At 46.2% G+C, this 18,601-nt stretch overlaps 1 protein-coding gene across 1 annotated transcript in view; it reads right to left on the minus strand.

The window, feature by feature from the left end:
• Positions 1-18,601, minus strand: part of LOC138282351 (uncharacterized) — a 453,679-nt gene that overhangs the window by 396,129 nt on the left and 38,949 nt on the right. Inside the window, exon 3 of the mRNA XM_069219772.1 lies at positions 1,914-1,982. Coding sequence (XP_069075873.1) covers positions 1,914-1,982 — 69 coding nt within the window. The remainder of the gene's footprint in view (positions 1-1,913; positions 1,983-18,601) is intronic.

The following is an 18,601-nucleotide window of genomic DNA, read 5'->3' on the forward strand; positions in this document are numbered from 1 at the left end:
TTGGAAAATGAGGTGGACAAAGACCCCCACCCTCCCTGAGGCCCGTTACGAAACTTGGACCATGCTTGAGTAAACAGGTTTGAAAACGTGGGACAATATTGGCCTCTCCAGACTAGACGATGTGTGGGTTGTAAATGGTATCATGTCATTTTGATTTGCTCAGGGCTGAATATGTAATAGCGCCTTCACAAGTATTTAAATACCTCCAACTATGCTATGTGTTGCAAGCAAAGATCCCACCGCGAGAGGCAACAAAAGGTAGACTCCCCCTTGGAAATACTGCTAAACTGCCACACGACCACAGAGGCAATCTCTCCACATACAACACACTGATGAGAAACAAAGGGAAAACTAGATTAGCTGAGGACACACTGACAGAGGCAACCTAAATGACAATGATTGGGGGGGGGGGGAGGCCCTGCAATTCATTAAGAGAAGCAGCAATAAAATGATGTTTCCGCTTGAGCCACTTGAAAATACTAAAAGAGTATAATATACCAGAGTCCTTCTGCACAAAATCAGCAGAACCGGGGATGGGGTGTGCAGATACACCTGTGGCAAGAAGGGTACCTTCCTCCATACATTAAGGGAGGGCCCAAAACGCAATTCTGGGAGGGAGTAATAAAAGGATTACATGACACCACAGGAGCACATATAACTGCACAGGCACTCCTAGTAATACTGGGAATATGGAGAGAATCAGAAGCAACATCATATATGAAGCTCCTGCTTAACCTAGGCTTTTCTACAGGTAGAAAGAGCAACTGCAGAGAAATGGGGTAGCAACATGTATGCAAGGCTGAGCAGGATATGAATTTCTGCTAAGCCATGGAAAAAATTATTTAAAAGGGTCGAGGATGCTCCAAGAAGTTTGATAAAGCAAAGGGGCAAATGGCAGACTTAACATCTCCTATGCCACTACCGGTAGGTCTTGTGCACCACTTGCAACAAAAGTGCACAATGTATGGAAATTGGGAGGATTTTTACCCCTGGAATATACTAAGTAAAGAGCTAAGCAAAGATACCTCAAAGAGCAGACTGTGCCACGTATGTCTAGGTCATTCCATAATTTCAACAACTTTAGAGTTGATTTTACTCCCTTGACTTACTTGACCAGGGTTTCATCCCTAGCGGCTATCTTGATGTTCAGTTAGCCAATAACTTATCACATATAACTTTAGCAGTGGTGATGGAGGGTCTATTATTGTCCAATCTCAGTCTAAGGCAACCACAATCTTTGCTTCTATATTCTACTGAGGGTATATTCACACTAATAACGTACAGTCACTCCTCCATTCTTCGTTCTCTGCGACTCACTGGTATGGCTAAACCCTAGTCATTGTTTTCATAACACACATCTAACATCAGAAACACCCAATGAGGTCTTATCAGGCATTAAAGTAGTTAAACTCCCAGTATTTGTACCAGGGACCTTCCAAAAGTCCTTTTTCTTGGATAGCACACTCACAGCAAACACAATGTTCATTCATTATTAGCACTGCAGTTTGCATCCTTATCCTAGCTTTTAAAAACAAAATTCCTTGCCGTATAAAATACTGTTAAGTGAAGAGTTGTATTCTTTCTGTGACCTGATTTAAAATATGGATGCATTAGTTTATCACAATTTAGAATAACCCTGCATCTTAAAGGGCCTAAAAATCCAGAGAAAGCAAAAGAGAATCATATCTGCAAACAGTGAATCTGAAGTAACCCTTTGCACACAATCTACAACACAGTTGAACACAAACATGAAATTACATGAATCATTACTCATAAGAGATCAATAAGTTATATGAAACACCAAAGTTCTGTAGACTGGTTGCCTGGGATAACGGAGATATAAAACTGCTATACACAACTACGGATGCCAGCTATGATTTAGCTTGCCTACAGAATAAACTGTAAAATGTTACCTTTTTATGCTTTGCCCCTTGATAATGTCCTTGAAGAGTTACCAGATCGAGACAGGGGACTTCACAGGTCTATGAATGTAAATTGAAAAAAGCAAACACTTTAAAGAAGCCTGTAAATCAAACACACAATTAGAACCAAAGAGTAAAGACACATCCCCATCAAATGGCTACTAAAGATCAACTGCTAAGTAAAGGACAATTTACACAGTTATCTTCTAAAAACTGCTAAGTGATCAATTGTGAAGTAAAATTTAACTTGTTCAAAATTAAAGTTAAAGTAACACGCCCAACCACCTCAAACGTTCAATTTGAAATTTCAACAATGAAAAAGTCCACCAAAATGACTAGTAATCTGAAAATCAACATGTAGGAAGTTGGCTCTGTATGTGCTATTTCAAAGTAAGGAATAGCATGCACAGAGTCCAAGGGTTCCCCTTAGAGGTAAAATAGTGGTAAAAATAGATAATACTAATGCTCTATTTTGTGGTAGTGTGGTCGAGCAGTAGGCTTATCCAAGGAGTAGTGTTAAGCATTTGTTGTACATACACATAGACAATAAATGAGGTACACACACTCAGAGACAAATCCAGCCAATAGGTTTGGTATAGAAAAATATATTTTCTTAGTTTATTTTAAGAACCACAGGTTCAAATTTAACATGTAATATCTTGTTCGAAAGGTATTGCAGGTAAGTACTTTAGGAACTTCAAATCATAAAAATTGCATGTATACTTTTCAAGTTATTGACAAATAGCTGTTTTAAAAGTGGACACAGTGCAATTTTCACAGTTCCTGGGGGAGGTAAGTTTTTGTTAGTTTTACCAGGTAAGTAGGACACTTACAGGGTTCAGTTCTTGGTCCAAGGTAGCCCACCGTTGGGGGTTCAGAGCAACCCCAAAGTCACCACACCAGCAGCTCAGGGCCGGTCAGGTGCAGAGTTCAAAGTGGTGCCCAAAACACATAGGCTCGAATGGAGAGAAGGGGGTGCCCCGGTTCCGGTCTGCTTGCAGGTAAGTACCCGCGTCTTCGGAGGGCAGACCAGGGGGGTTTTGTAGGGCACCGGGGGGGACACAAGCCCACACAGAGATTTCACCCTCAGCAGCGCGGGGGCGGCCGGGTGCAGTGTAGAAACAAGCGTCGGGTTCGCAATGTTAGTCTATGAGAGATCTCGGGATCTCTTCAGCGCTGCAGGCAGGCAAGGGGGGGGGTTCCACGGGGAAACCTCCACTTGGGCAAGGGAGAGGGACTCCTGGGGGTCACTTCTCCAGTGAAAGTCCGGTCCGTCAGGTCCTGGGGGCTGCGGGTGCAGGGTCTCTCCCAGGCGTCGGGACTTTGGATTCAAAGAGTCGCGGTCAGGGGAAGCCTCGGGATTCCCTCTGCAGGCGGCGCTGTCAGGGCTCAGGGGGGACAGGTTTTGGTACTCACAGTATCAGAGTAGTCCTGGGGTCCCTCCTGAGGTGTCGGATCTCCACCAGCCGAGTCGGGGTCGCCGGGTGCAGTGTTGCAAGTCTCACGCTTCTTGCGGGGAGCTTGCAGGGTTCTTTCAAGGCTGCTGGAAACAAAGTTGCAGCCTTTCTTGGAGCAGGTCCGCTGTCCTCGGGAGTTTCTTGTCTTTTCGAAGCAGGGGCAGTCCTCAGAGGATGTCGAGGTCGCTGGTCCCTTTGGAAGGCGTCGCTGGAGCAGGATCTTTGGAAGGCAGGAGACAGGCCGGTGAGTTTCTGGAGCCAAGGCAGTTGTCGTCTTCTGGTCTTCCTCTGCAGGGGTTTTCAGCTAGGCAGTCCTTCTTCTTGTAGTTGCAGGAATCTAATTTTCTAGGGTTCAGGGTAGCCCTTAAATACTAAATTTAAGGGCGTGTTTAGGTCTGGGGGGTTAGTAGCCAATGGCTACTAGCCCTGAGGGTGGGTACACCCTCTTTGTGCCTCCTCCCAAGGGGAGGGGGTCACAATCCTAACCCTATTGGGGGAATCCTCCATCTGCAAGATGGAGGATTTCTAAAAGTTAGAGTCACTTCAGCTTAGGACACCTTAGGGGCTGTCCTGACTGGCCAGTGACGACTCCTTGTTGCTTTCTTTGTTCCCTCCAGCCTTGCCGCCAAAAGTGGGGGCCGTGGCCGGAGGGGGCGGGCAACTCCACTAAGCTGGAGTGCCCTGCTGGGCTGTGACAAAGGGGTGAGCCTTTGAGGCTCACCGCCAGGTGTCACAGCTCCTGCCTGGGGGAGGTGTTAGCATCTCCACCCAGTGCAGGCTTTGTTACTGGCCTCAGAGTGACAAAGGCACTCTCCCCATGGGGCCAGCAACATGTCTCTGGTGTGGCAGGCTGCTGGAACTAGTCAGCCTACACAGACAGTCGGTTAAGTTTCAGGGGGCACCTCTAAGGTGCCCTCTGTGGTGTATTTTACAATAAAATGTACACTGGCATCAGTGTGCATTTATTGTGCTGAGAAGTTTGATACCAAACTTCCCAGTTTTCAGTGTAGCCATTATGGTGCTGTGGAGTTCGTGTTTGACAAACTCCCAGACCATATACTCTTATGGCTACCCTGCACTTACAATGTCTAAGGTTTTGTTTAGACACTGTAGGGGTACCATGCTCATGCACTGGTACCCTCACCTATGGTATAGTGCACCCTGCCTTAGGGCTGTAAGGCCTGCTAGAGGGGTGTCTTACCTATACTGCATAGGCAGTGAGAGGCTGGCATGGCACCCTGAGGGGAGTGCCATGTCGACTTACTCGTTTTGTCCTCACTAGCACACACAAGCTGGCAAGCAGTGTGTCTGTGCTGAGTGAGAGGTCTCCAGGGTGGCATAAGACATGCTGCAGCCCTTAGAGACCTTCCTTGGCATCAGGGCCCTTGGTACTAGAAGTACCAGTTACAAGGGACTTATCTGGATGCCAGGGTCTGCCAATTGTGGATACAAAAGTACAGGTTAGGGAAAGAACACTGGTGCTGGGGCCTGGTTAGCAGGCCTCAGCACACTTTCAATTGTAAACATAGCATCAGCAAAGGCAAAAAGTCAGGGGGCAACCATGCCAAGGAGGCATTTCCTTACACAACACTAAGCAAAAGTAAAATTACAAATCCCGATTCGTAGAAGCTTTGCATTGGTTTGTCTGCTTCAAAACACTTAGAAGATAAAGTGAAAGAAAATAAAAGGGTTTGCTGTGGTTATAAAGGATATTGATCTGGAAAAAATTATGCCAGGCCCCATTTCATCCAGAAAAGAAGTCTCCAAACCTCTTCTGTATTTTCAACATTTCCACCAGGTGGATGAAGTTGATCCAGAATGCAGACCCACAGAAATGAATGCACATGCAGGGACCACCCTCAAAACCAACTGCATCTTGCTAAGTACAGCAAAATGCCATTTTAGAATTCTTCTTGTCTGGTTTTAAGAAAGCATCAGCTGCAAGAGTTAAGCAGAAAGCATGGCTTTGCAATTCTTTGCAGAAAAGGCTGATGGTTATGAAAAGGAGTACCTGCTTAAATGACACTCAAAGGAGTGACTGGCACTGGTGTGACATTGACAAATCTTTTTAGACCAAGGAGAAGGTTAGACGCAATAGCTTTATACGGAATGTATGTTTTGCAGGGGTTCCATGTAGACACAACAGTAGTAGTCAAGCCTTGATTGGGCTTGTGTAAGGATGACAGACACTAAGGACAATCAGCAGTAGAGAGAAGATTTCACAAAGGAAAAAGACTGTAATCCTAGTCATGCTTTTATCTAGTAACGCAAAAGATTTCTCTGCAAAAAATGTTACACCAGACATGACTGGTAACATGGAAAATTATCTAATTGGATATTGGAATCTAAGCTCTCGATTTTCTAGAATTAATTTCCTTCCTCTGTTGCAAACTACCTAGCCAATTACTAATATTTTCTCCATTAGCATCTTAGCTAATCAATTCCTGGGTGAGTAGTAGTACAGAATTTACAAACTACAAAAACCTTTTAGATGTCAAGGAGGATGAACAGTTTTCATTTATTCTACGCTTAGGGATCGGTTTGCAAATGTGAGTTGATGAACTTCCTGGTATTTATGGCAGAGTATGGGCTTCCCTAAGGTCAGTTTCTCACTTACCAGTATATTAAGAAAACGCTAAGCACCTTATTTCAAGTTTGCCATCATACACCAACCCAACACGAGACATACCAGACACTTTAAACTGCAGGGACTGGCAGTAGATTGTTCTATAGATCCTTTCTGCAACTGAAGCACTTATCCAGGGCGTTTACTGGGCTACTGGGGAACCAGGCCAGGCTAGACCAAAGCACGATATCGACCTGACTAAGATATTGCAATATTCACACATGGTGTTGCATAGTGCCAGTTTTAAATCCATGCAATTCAATATCTCGAACTAGGCCTACCTTACACCTGCTTGTGTTAATAAAACATACCCAGGAACCGATGCTACATTCCCTTGCTGTAAACTTTCAAATGCTGATCTGCTGCATATGCTCTGGTCCTGCCCTTTACTCGTCTCGTACAGAGTACTAGTTCTTGAGCTGCTGTCGACTATGACAGGCAGTTTACTTACGAGCTACCCCGAAGTGGGGTTGCTGGGGTTATTCCCTCACCCTAAACTTGAGAAAGCTTCCATTGAGTACCTTGATTTTTCTCTTTCTAGCAAAACGCTCGATTGTTGCTACAAAGAGCTCACTTCTGCTGAATACTGAAACTTGTACCAAAGGCTCACTCTCTTGGTTTCAATCTGAAACTACCCTGTTACACAAAGAAGGGCGAACCAGTCTGAGAAAATATTCCATAACACAGGCATGCAATGCCCGGTTAATTCACTACTTGGTTTTGCTACGTTTCTTGAGTTTCACTGTGTAATGGTGAAACAGGGGCATGATTAGAAGTCAGTGGAGCAACCTGTTTTTTCCTGCTGCTGCTGCTTCTTCTTATCAGCATGGGACACTTTAGGTTGGCTGGATGTGTCATCACTTAAGGCTATCAGGGGCTAGGTGGTGGGTGAGTTAGAGGTTATTGTTTAGGGCAAGGTTTTTTTTTGGCTCCAGGTTGTCACTTATGGCAAAAGGAAAACAAAACAGTTGCTTAAATAGGTCTATGCAGATGCTGATCTGTTGTAACAATTATTTAGAATATAATTGATGTACGACTGGATAGTGGCAAAAAAAAGGGTTTCTAGCCCAAACAGATCAAAAGTTCCTAAAAACAGTGACGTGGGTTCATGCACAGTGGGAGGCCCTCCACAAATGCTAACTGGTCATCTTGTGGTTGCTTTTTTCTGTATTTGGTTGTTAAACTGGAACTAAGGAGGTGAAATATGTCCCCATACAGTATTATCAAGTGTAAACAATTACAAAATAATTTAGTGCGAGTGTGTGTAAGGAAATGCCTCCTTGGCATGGTTGCCCCCTGACTTTTTGCCTTTGCTGATGCTATGTTTACAATTGAAAGTGTGCTGAGGCCTGCTAACCAGGCCCCAGCACCAGTGTTCTTTCCCTAACCTGTACTTTTGTATCCACAATTGGCAGACCCTGGCATCCAGATAAGTCCCTTGTAACTGGTACTTCTAGTACCAAGGGCCCTGATGCCAAGGAAGGTCTCTAAGGGCTGCAGCATGTCTTATGCCACCCTGGAGACCTCTCACTCAGCACAGACACACTGCTTGCCAGCTTGTGTGTGCTAGTGAGGACAAAACGAGTAAGTCGACATGGCACTCCCCTCAGGGTGCCATGCCAGCCTCTCACTGCCTATGCAGTATAGGTAAGACACCCCTCTAGCAGGCCTTACAGCCCTAAGGCAGGGTGCACTATACCATAGGTGAGGGTACCAGTGCATGAGCATGGTACCCCTACAGTGTCTAAACAAAACCTTAGACATTGTAAGTGCAGGGTAGCCATAAGAGTATATGGTCTGGGAGTTTGTCAAACACGAACTCCACAGCACCATAATGGCTACACTGAAAACTGGGAAGTTTGGTATCAAACTTCTCAGCACAATAAATGCACACTGATGCCAGTGTACATTTTATTGCAAAATACACCCCAGAGGGCACCTTAGAGGTGCCCCCTGAAACTTAACCGACTGTCTGTGTAGGCTGACTAGTTCCAGCAGCCTGCCACACTAGAGACATGTTGCTGGCCCCATGGGGAGAGTGCCTTTGTCACTCTGAGGCCAGTAACAAAGCCTGCACTGGGTGGAGATGCTAACACCTCCCCCAGGCAGGAGCTGTGACACCTGGCGGTGAGCCTCAAAGGCTCACCCCTTTGTCACAGCCCAGCAGGGCCCTCCAGCTTGCTGGAGTTGCCCGCCCCCTCCGGCCACGGCCCCCACTTTTGGCGGCAAGGCTGGAGGGAACAAAGAAAGCAACAAGGAGGAGTCACTGGCCAGTCAGGACAGCCCCTAAGGTGTCCTGAGGTGACTAACTTTTAGAAATCCTCCATCTTGCAGATGGAGGATTCCCCCAATAGGGTTAAGATTGTGACCCCCTCCCCTTGGGAGGAGGCACAAAGAGGGTGTACCCATCCTCAGGGCTAGTAGCCATTGGCTACTAACCCCCCAGACCTAAACACGCCCTTAAATTTAGTATTTAAGGGCTACCCTGAACCCTAGAAAATCAGATTCCTGTGACAACAAGAAGAAGGACTGCCCAGCTGAAAACCCCTGCAGAGGAAGACCAGAAGACAACAACTGCCTTGGCTCCAGAAACTCACCGGCCTGTCTCCTGCCTTCCAAAGAACTCTGCTCCAGCGACGCCTTCCAAAGGGACCAGCAACCTCTGAATCCTCTGAGGACTGCCCTGCTTCGACGACGACAAGAAACTCCCGAGGACAGCGGACCTGCTCCAAAAAGACTGCAACTTTGTTTCAAGAAGCAGCTTTAAAGAACCCTGCAACTCCCCGCAAGAAGCGTGAGACTTGCAACACTGCACCCGGCGACCCCGACTCGGCTGGTGGAGAACCAACACCTCAGGGAGGACCCCCGGACTACTCTCCGACTGAGTACCAAAACCTGTCCCCCCTGAGCCCCCACAGCGCCGCCTGCAGAGGGAATCCCGAGGCTTCCCCTGACCGCGACTCTCTGAAACCTAAGTCCCGACGCCTGGAAAAGACCCTGCACCCGCAGCCCCCAGGACCTGAAGGACCGGACTTTCACTGGAGAAGTGACCCCCAGGAGTCCCTCTCCCTTGCCCAAGTGGAGGTTCCCCCGAGGAAGCCCCCCCTTGCCTGCCTGCAGCGCTGAAGAGATCCGTTGATCTCTCATAGACTAACATTGCAAACCCGACGCTTGTTTCTACACTGCACCCAGCCGCCCCCGCGCTGCTGAGGGGGAAATTTCTGTGTGGGCTTGTGTCCCCCCCGGTGCCCTACAAAACCCCCCTGGTCTGCCCTCCGAAGACGCGGGTACTTACCTGCAAGCAGACCGGAACCGGGGCACCCCCTTCTCTCCATTCTAGCCTATGCGTTTTGGGCACCACTTTGAACTCTGCACCTGACCGGCCCGGAGCTGCTGGTGTGGTGACTTTGGGGTTGCTCTGAACCCCCAACGGTGGGCTACCTTGGACCAAGAACTGAACCCTGTAAGTGTCTTACTTACCTGGTAAAACTAACAAAAACTTACTTCCCCCAGGAACTGTGAAAATTGCACTAAGTGTCCACTTTTGAAATAGCTATTTGTGAATAACTTGAAAAGTATACATGCAATTGAAATGATTCAAAGTTCCTAATGTACTTACCTGCAATACCTTTCAAACAAGATATTACATGTTAAATTTGAACCTGTGGTTCTTAAAATAAACTAAGAAAAGATATTTTTCTATAACAAAACCTATTGGCTGGATTTGTCTCTGAGTGTGTGTACCTCATTTATTGTCTATGTGTAGGTACAACAAATGCTTAACACTACTCCTTGGATAAGCCTACTGCTCGACCACTCTACCACAAAATAGAGCATTAGTATTATCTATTTTTACCACTATTTTACCTCTAAGGGGAACCCTTGGACTCTGTGCATGCTATTCCTTACTTTGAAATAGCACATACAGAGCCAACTTCCTACAGTGTGTATGTGTAAATGAGTATAATAGTGTTTGACTGGGTGTATTTCTTTTATTAGGGTCTGGATTTGTGGTTCTGTTGAGTGATTTACACATGGAGCATCCGAGGATCCTAGCGGACTCTACAAAATAATTTTGAGCTACTTCTTGCCCATGAGGTGTACCTCACATGATCCCTCTATCCATCCCATGGGGTCAGAATACCTCTACCTGTCCCGTTATGTTATGAAGAACTTATAAAGTGCGCGTCCACCAAAAGGTCTTTTAAAGCTTTGGTAGTAGAGGCCGCAACTACCAGTAAACGTTAACCATAAGCTTGTCTAAACAGCCAAGTTCTTCAGTGTTTCCTGCAACCCATAAAGTTGGCCGTCAATCTAGTATAGGGAAAAAGAGGGTTCCAAATTTGGGTAGCGAGCACTGAGAACCTAGCCCTACCCAGCCTCTTCCTTTTACTTCTTGGAACACTGAATAGATTCAGGTAGGTTGATTTAAGGTGACGATTAGGGGTGTAGGGCTGAATTCTAGAGGACCTAAAGACCGGACTTCTATCATGAAGAGATTTGAAAAGAATACACCCGTTTTAAAAATAGTCCTCTTGGACACGCGGAGCACTGTAGCTTTTCCACCAGGGGCTTAGTGTGGCGATGTTTAGGCTGAATAAAACTAAAAACCAGCCAGGTTGCCTGATTTTCTGCTGTTTGCAGCCTGTGGTTTAGGCCGATCAGGAGTCCCAACCAGAGAGCATTAGCATAGTCTATCCGGGACATCACTAAGGCAATGATACTTTGGCTGACTGCTTCAAAGGTGAAGTCTCTCCTAACTGTCTTGATGCTGCAAAGGTGGAGAAAGCAAAAGGAAGTTACTGCTTCTATCTGGGATTTCATGGAGGGATCCTCATCAATAAAGATGCCAAGGCTTTTCACCACTTTCTTGGGCGCAGGGGAAGATCCCATCTCAGAAGGCCAGAAGTGGGAGGTTCCACTGGTGAAGTTTATTGTTGGCAATAAAAACCTCAGTTTAGTTGGATTTTAACTTCAACTGATGGCGGTTCATACAGTCCCAAATATTTAACATGGTACTTTAGAAACATTCTTGGGATTCGTTAGTACTAACAATGGTGAAAATCAGCTGCATTTTATCACCGTAGTTCTATATTTTCACCTTCGATTGCTGGAGGGAGTGTATCAGTGGGCAAATATAAAGACTGGAAAGATGAGGGGTGAGGGAGGATCCCTGAGGCACTCCACAATGTAATTGGACCATAGAACACAGAAGGGAAAAAGACACTGTTTAAGAACAGTCTTTAAGGATGCTATCCAGTCAAAGTCAATACCCTGCAGGCCTGACACGGTCGATCAGAACAGCATAATCAACTGTGTCAAAGACCAGTGCCTGTGTGTAGCTTCTATCAGCCTCTTATTTCCCATTTTATCTTTATACCCCCACCCCCTAAAATAGCATCTGCCAGTAGGACATATATCATGGCCTGTTGAATTCCTATAATCCGACGCCCAGGACGTATTGTTTTGGGGTGAAGGACAACAAGTTGTCGTGCTTATTTTTACCTTAGGACAAGTCAGCCCAACCCTCTACAGCACAAGACCTTTAGCTGCCAGTTTAGAGCACCACATAGATCAGGGAAGGGGAATTGCCTGCAGTTAAAGTAATACTGGTGTCCATGTAGGAAGCTGGCTCACTATATGGTGCACTAAAAAGCAGTACACAGTGCAGGTAGGACTAATGCCCTATTTTTGTGGTAGTGTGGGAGAGCAGTTAGGCTTACCAGAGGGTAGTGCTAAGCATTTGTTGTTCTCACAGAAACAATGAATGAAACTCAGAATAAATCTGGTAATCACTTTTTCAAGCATAAATACTTTTCAGTTTCAAACAAATCTACTAGGGCGATTCTCGGAGGTCTTCAAAGTTAACCTATGGAGAAAAGAAAGGTTCAGCAAACAGGGTTAGCAACGACTTACAAGCCCAATCTCAGGGAGTTAAGTACTAGGTACTGATCAGAACCACACCAGCAGGGCAGTCGGATGCAGTAAGGCGTCGGGTGCCCAATGGTTTCCTATGGGAGCTTGGTCCTCATGAAGAAAGGCTGCATTGCAGAGTGAAATCTGGTGCTTTAAGAACAAGGCTGAGCACATTGCTTGTTTCAGGATGTCAAATGCCTTTTCTCACAGTTTACTGTGGAGTGTTCTCTTTTGCATTTTCTTGGAGGTCAGTTCTGTGAGAGGGGCCACAATGGTGCCATGTCCTTCCACAAACCTACTGTAGCACCCAGTTAAGCCAAGGAATGTCCTAACTTTAGGCTACGTTGTTGAAGCTACCCAGTCCAGAATTTTCGAGATCTTGGCTTGAAGTGGTAGAACTTGTCCTCCACCTACAAGGTGTCCCAACTATACAACTTTACCCTGCCCTTTCTGACATTTGCTTGCCTTGATAGTGGGGCCTGCCTTTCACAGAGACTCAAGGACCTTTCCAAGGTGGATCAGGTGATCCTGCCAGGTAGAGCTAGAGCTAAAGACTGCAATATCATCAAGATATGCTGCACTTAAGTCTTCTAACCAAGCAAGCACTTTGTTCACACCAACTGTTGTAAGGTGGCAGGGGCATTCTTCAAACCAAAGTGAGTGAAGAATGCTGATTTCTCCTTTGCTGCAGGGGTCACACCTATCTGCCAGTACCCTGATGTGAGTTCACTAGAACTGAGATATTTGGCTGTCCTTAGCCCGCAAATCAATTTGTCAGCCCTAGGAATTGGGTGGGCGTCTGTTTTGGTCACAGCACTGAGACCCCTATAGTCAGCAAAAAAAAAAAAACTCTTTTTTCTTTCCACCCAGGGAATGAGGCTTGAGATCTAAAACTAGTGGGCTGGCCCAGGGGCACTCGGAGGGCTCAATGACTCCCAATTCCAGCATCTTGAAGACCTCAGCTGTGATGCTCTCCTTGACAAGATCAGATTGTCTGTAGATTTTGTTTTTGACAGGGCAAGCTATCCCCAGTGTACACATCATGTGTAAACCAGGTAGTCTGACCAGGGGTCAATGAGAAGAGCTCAGCATACTGATACAAGACTTGCTTGCAGTCAGTCTGCTGTTGGTCAGAGAGGGTGTCTGCAAAGACCACTCCTTCTACTGAACCATCTTTGGGATTGCTGAAGAGGAGATCAGGGAGAGGTTCACTCTTAGCTTCCTGTCCTTCATCAGTGACCATGGTCACCTCAGATCTGTTGTGACAGTCTAAGGCAGTTTACATGGGTAACCCTTTTGGGGTACCTGCAAGAGCCAAAGCCCACCATGTAGAGGACTTCCCCTTTTCTCTCCAAGATCAGGAAGGGTCAACTTCATTTGTCTTGGATTGTGCTAGGAGCCACGGGCTCCAAAACCCATACCTTCTGCCCTGGGTGGAACACCACTAGTACAGCATTCTGATCATACCATAGATTCTTGAGCTCTGGGCTGGCCTCAAAGTTTATGGAAGCTTTTTCTACATACTCAGCCATTCTGGAACAAAGGCCAAGAACATAGTCAGTTATGTCTTGTTTAGGTTCTCTGAGAGGTCTCTCCCTTCCCTTCTTCACATGACAAGTGGTCCCCTTATAGGATGCCCAAACAGAAGCTCAAAGGGGAGAAAACCCTACTCCATTCTGTGGCTTTTCTTTCTAAGCAAAAAGCAGGCATGGAATTAAGACATCCCGTCTCCTTCTGAGTTTTCAGGGAGTCCACCAATCATGCCTTTCAATGTCCTGTTGAATCTCTCAACAATGCCATTGGTTTAGGGGTGATATGGGGTAGTGAAATTATAGGTTCACTACCCCATATCACATCACCAAATTCAGCCCATGTGTTTCAGGCAGTCATATGAAATGTGTACCTCCTTTGGAAAGCCCACTCTGGTGAATACACCAATGAGGGTCCTAGCTACTGTAGGGGCAGTAGTAGTCTTCAGAGGAATTGCTTCAGGGTACCTAGCTACATGATCCACTAGAACCTGTATAAAATGGGTTCCCTGATGCGGTCGGAGGGTCAAGGGGACCAACTATGTCAAGCACTACCCTTTCAAAGGGAACCCCAACCACTGGAAATTAAATTAAAGGAGCCTTTGGGTGGCCAGCTGCATTGCCACTTGTTTGACAGGTGGCACAGGAGTTATAAAACTCATTCACCTTCTGGGTCATACCTGGCCAGTAGAAGTGGTTTACCAACCTACTCCATGTTTGTGCCTGGCCAAGATGCCCAGCTATGGGGATAGCATGGGCCAAAGTGAGAAGAAACTCCCTAAGCTGCTGAGGCACTACCACTCTCCTGGTGGCACCAGACTTGTTGTCTCTGGGGTCAGTGAATAGGAGTCCCTCCTCCCAACAGGTCCTGTGTGGAAGCCACTGATATCTCCCTTTTCCTGATCAGCAGCTTGCTGCCTCAGGCCTTCAAGAGTGGGACAGGTCCACTGTCCCAGGCACAGATCCTACCTAGAGGGTCCCCCCGTTCTAAGTGCTCTGCTGTGTAAAGCCCAAGCTGCTGCGGCTGAGTTCCTCTGGGACTGACAGGTCTTGAGAAGAGGGGACCTGGCTTGGTGTCTGAAAGCTGTCTTCCCAGCCTTTTCCTCTTTGTAAGTTGAGCCATTATTCCAGACTTCAACTCTACGTTTTCACCCTGGGCCTTGCTCTGTTTTCTTGTTTTTACACAATCCCATCCAGGGATACTCAGCATAGCTGCATGGGTCTTCCCTTCGAACTCAGCCCATGCTGAGGACTCCAGACCATTTCCCAGCAGACACTGTACAAGTATTTCAGGAGATACCACCACCTTCTTCTGGCCAGTAACTCCTCCCCATTCTAAGGATACCATTGCCATGAGATGTGCCTGATTATCAGCACTGAGGACTGTATGTCTCACCAGTCACATACGGTTAAGAGGACAGCATTTGCTCAATCACCACAGTGATACTGACACCAGTGTCTCTCAGTGCTTCAACTTTACTCCCATTGATGTGACTGTTGTCTATCTTTCCAGGTTAGTGGGGCAGAAAGCCAGGTCAGCTACATCCACCCCACCTTCTGAAACTAAAGTTGCCTCAGTAGGCTCACTGACATGGTCAAGGCCTACTTGGAATCCCATCTGAAGACTTACCACTGCATTTACTGCAGGTGTGCTGGGGGCATTCTTTTGGTAGGGACATGCAAGATCTCAAGTTCGGCGTCAATTAGCTTTGCAGACATGGCACCAAGCTTTACTGGGATCTCAATGTTTGCCCTTGTACCTGGGGTTGGGATGAGTCTTAGGGCCCACCCTCCTATGCAGGTTTTTGGGGTCCTTTAGAAGATGCCTTGGTTTTATTTTGGTTACCCTCTTTTCCTTTATGGGGCCTTTTTGGCCTCTTCCTTGTGCTCCCCTCACCAGTGGAAGTTTTCATCACCCTTGTTTTGACCCAGTGGCCTGTCTTCTTCTCCAGCTCTTGAGGAGAAAGTGGTCCTGGGTACTGATGTAAATTTTCTTGAACACAATTACTTACCAAATGCTTTTTTCATCAGTAAATTTGGAAAGCCAATCATAATCATGCACATTGTTACCTTTTAACCAGCCATCTAATGTTTTTACTGAGAAATCCAGGACTGACTGGGGGTTTCAAATTTAATTCTGTACTCCTCAGGAGTAAGCACTAATCTCTCAATCAGGGCGTCCTTCATGAGATCATAGGACCTTGCATCTGCCTCATTCAGTATCAGGAGTCTATCACAGAGTCCCAATGGTCTTTGTCAAGATTTCTGGCCACACAGGCCCTTTCGTAGGCTGTGAACCACTTAGTGATATCGTCACCCTCCACATATGTTTGGACAATCCATTAGGGAATTTTAGGGTCAAAGTGCTTTACTTTGTCCCTAGTTAGAAAATTGCTGTCACCATTCATGTGTGCTAAACCCATCCCTGCTTTTTCCTTCTCTATTGCCAGGATTCTGCACTGGCATAGCCAATGGGTACAGGATGAATTTACACCAAATAAGCACAATTTGCGTACCGAAAGCTAGCTTTCTGCCAAATTTGGTGTAACTCAATGTAGAGGTTCAGGATGTAGTCATGTCTAAAGGTCTTTCGGGAATTAACATGAGAAACACAACTTTTTTTGACCCCTCCTTTTTCCTCGCGCCCTGCTTAATGGATCACCTTCAAACTTTCTCTGGGCAACAAGACTCACAGGGGCACTTTTAGTTGGAAAATATTGAGAAGATTTGTCAAACGGTGCCAAAGATCTAGGCAAGCCAAAAAAACGCTTTTTCTATGGAAACATGGTACTAACTATAAATAATTAGTGGCGACTGGTACTAGGTAATACATTTGAACAGTATAAATTTGACAAAAAAAGGAGGAAGAACAGTTCTTGTAAGAAAGTGGAACACCTTACATCTCCATGCAACTTTCAGTGTAGCCCAGAGGTGTACCACGATGATTTCAAGTACCCAGACACAAAAACCTGGAAACATCCTGCACACACAGAACTACCTTAATCTAGTGGTCTATGCAAAACAACAAGTTTACAGTATTCCTGTAACTATCAGAGATGAAGCAGGCTATACATTTCCTCAAATAGTACCCTCATTCAATGCAGCAAGAAAGGGGTTCTTCAAGTATACGAGATGTAATTTCAGATAATGGAATATACACCATAGCTCGAACATAACCATCTTTAATTTGTGAACTATAATAGCAATTATGTAAATTTAATAAAAACAGTAAAGTCCATAATTTAGGGAACTTCAGGCTCCTACCAAATGACCTACAAAACAAACTAGAATTAACTGAGCACAACAACAACAAAATAGCAGACAGGGTAGCACCTTTTGTCTGGGCGGGGGTTGGGGCGGTGGGAAATTGAATTGTGTCACACCCCTGGTTTAACCGAAACTTTTAAAAAAGAGAGGCGAAAACTCAGACTTTCTGAGAAACCATGGAGAGTCATTCCATCATAAACCTTAATCAACTAAGAGATCGAAGAAATGTTTACACAAAGATAACATGGAATGACCAAACCGCTTTCTTTACATCCCACTACAGAAAACAAAAATAGATGCCACTGAAATATTAAAACAGGAATCACAAGCCAACAATTTCAATTTGAGACGGAGAACTGTGAAACCTTCTTGACCTTCTTTGAAGAAAATATAACGAGAAAACAAAATTCAACAGAAAGTGAAAGGATTCTAGATTCAAACGTCTTCACACTGCTCACTACAAGAAAATACAATTAACTACTCAAACAGTCAAACACCCCATGTAAGGAATTGCCTCCTTGGCATGGTTACCCCCTGACTTTTTGCCTTTGCTGATGCTATGTTTTGAATTGAAAGTGTGCTGAGGCCTGCTAACCAGGCCCCAGCACCAGTGTTCTTTCCCTAACCTGTACTTTTGATTCCACAATTGGCACCCCCTGGCATCCAGGTAAGTCCCTTGTAACTGGTACCCCTGGTACCAAGGGCCCTGATGCCAGGGAAGGTCTCTAAGGGCTGCAGCATATCTTATGCCACCCTGGGGACCCCTCACTCAGCACAGACACACTGCTTGCCAGCTTGTGTGTGCTGATGAGAACAAAACGAGTAAGTCGACATGGCACTCCCCTCAGGGTGCCATGCCAACCTCACACTGCCTATGCAGTATAGATAAGTCACCTCTCTAGTAGGCCTTACAGCCCTAAGGCAGGGTGCACTATACCATAGGTGAGGGCACCAGTGCATGAGTACTGTGCCCCTACAGTGTCTAAGCCAAACCTTAGACATTGTAAGTGCAGGGTAGCCATAAGAGTATATGGTCGGGGAGTCTGTCAAACACGGACTCCACAGGACCATAATGGCTACACTGAAAACTGGGAAGTTTGGTATCAAACTTCTCAGCACAATAAATGCACACATGCCAGTGTACATTTTATTGTGAAATACACCCCAGAGGGCACCTTAGAGGTGCCCCCTGAAACCTTAACCGACTATCTGTGTAGGCTGACTGGTTCCAGCAGCGTGCCACAACCGAGACATGTTGCTGGCCCCATGGGGAGAGTGCCTTTGTCACTCTGAGGCCAGTAACAAAGCCTGCACTAGGTGGAGATGCTATCACCTCCCCCAGGCAGGAGCTGTAACACCTGGCGGTGAGCCTCAAAGGCTTACCCCCTTTGTTCCAGCACCGCAGGGCACTCCAGCTAGTGGAGTTGCCCGCCCCCTCCGGCCACGGCCCCACTTTTGGCGGCAAGGCCGGAGGAGATAATGAGAACAACAAGGAGGAGTCACTGGCCAGTCAGGACAGCCCCTAAGGTGTCCTGAGCTGAAGTGACTCTAACTTTTAGAAATCCTCCATCTTGCAGATGGAGGATTCCCCCAATAGGGATAGGAATGTGACCCCCTCCCCTTGGGAGGAGGCACAAAGAGGGTGTACCCACCCTCAGGGCTAGTAGCCATTGGCTACTAACCCCCCAGACCTAAACACGCCCTTAAATTTAGTATTTAAGGGCTTCCCTGAACCTAAGAATTTAGATTCCTGAAACTACAAGAAGAGGCTGCTGAGCTGAAAAACCCCTGCAGAAGAAGAACAGAAGACACCAACTGCTTTGGCCCCAGTCTTACCGGCCTGTCTCCTGCCTTCCAAAGAAACCTGCTCCAGCGACGCTTTCC

This window comes from Pleurodeles waltl, chromosome 2_2, assembly GCF_031143425.1.
Source record: "Pleurodeles waltl isolate 20211129_DDA chromosome 2_2, aPleWal1.hap1.20221129, whole genome shotgun sequence".
NCBI classification, from domain to species: Eukaryota; Metazoa; Chordata; class Amphibia; order Caudata; family Salamandridae; genus Pleurodeles; species Pleurodeles waltl.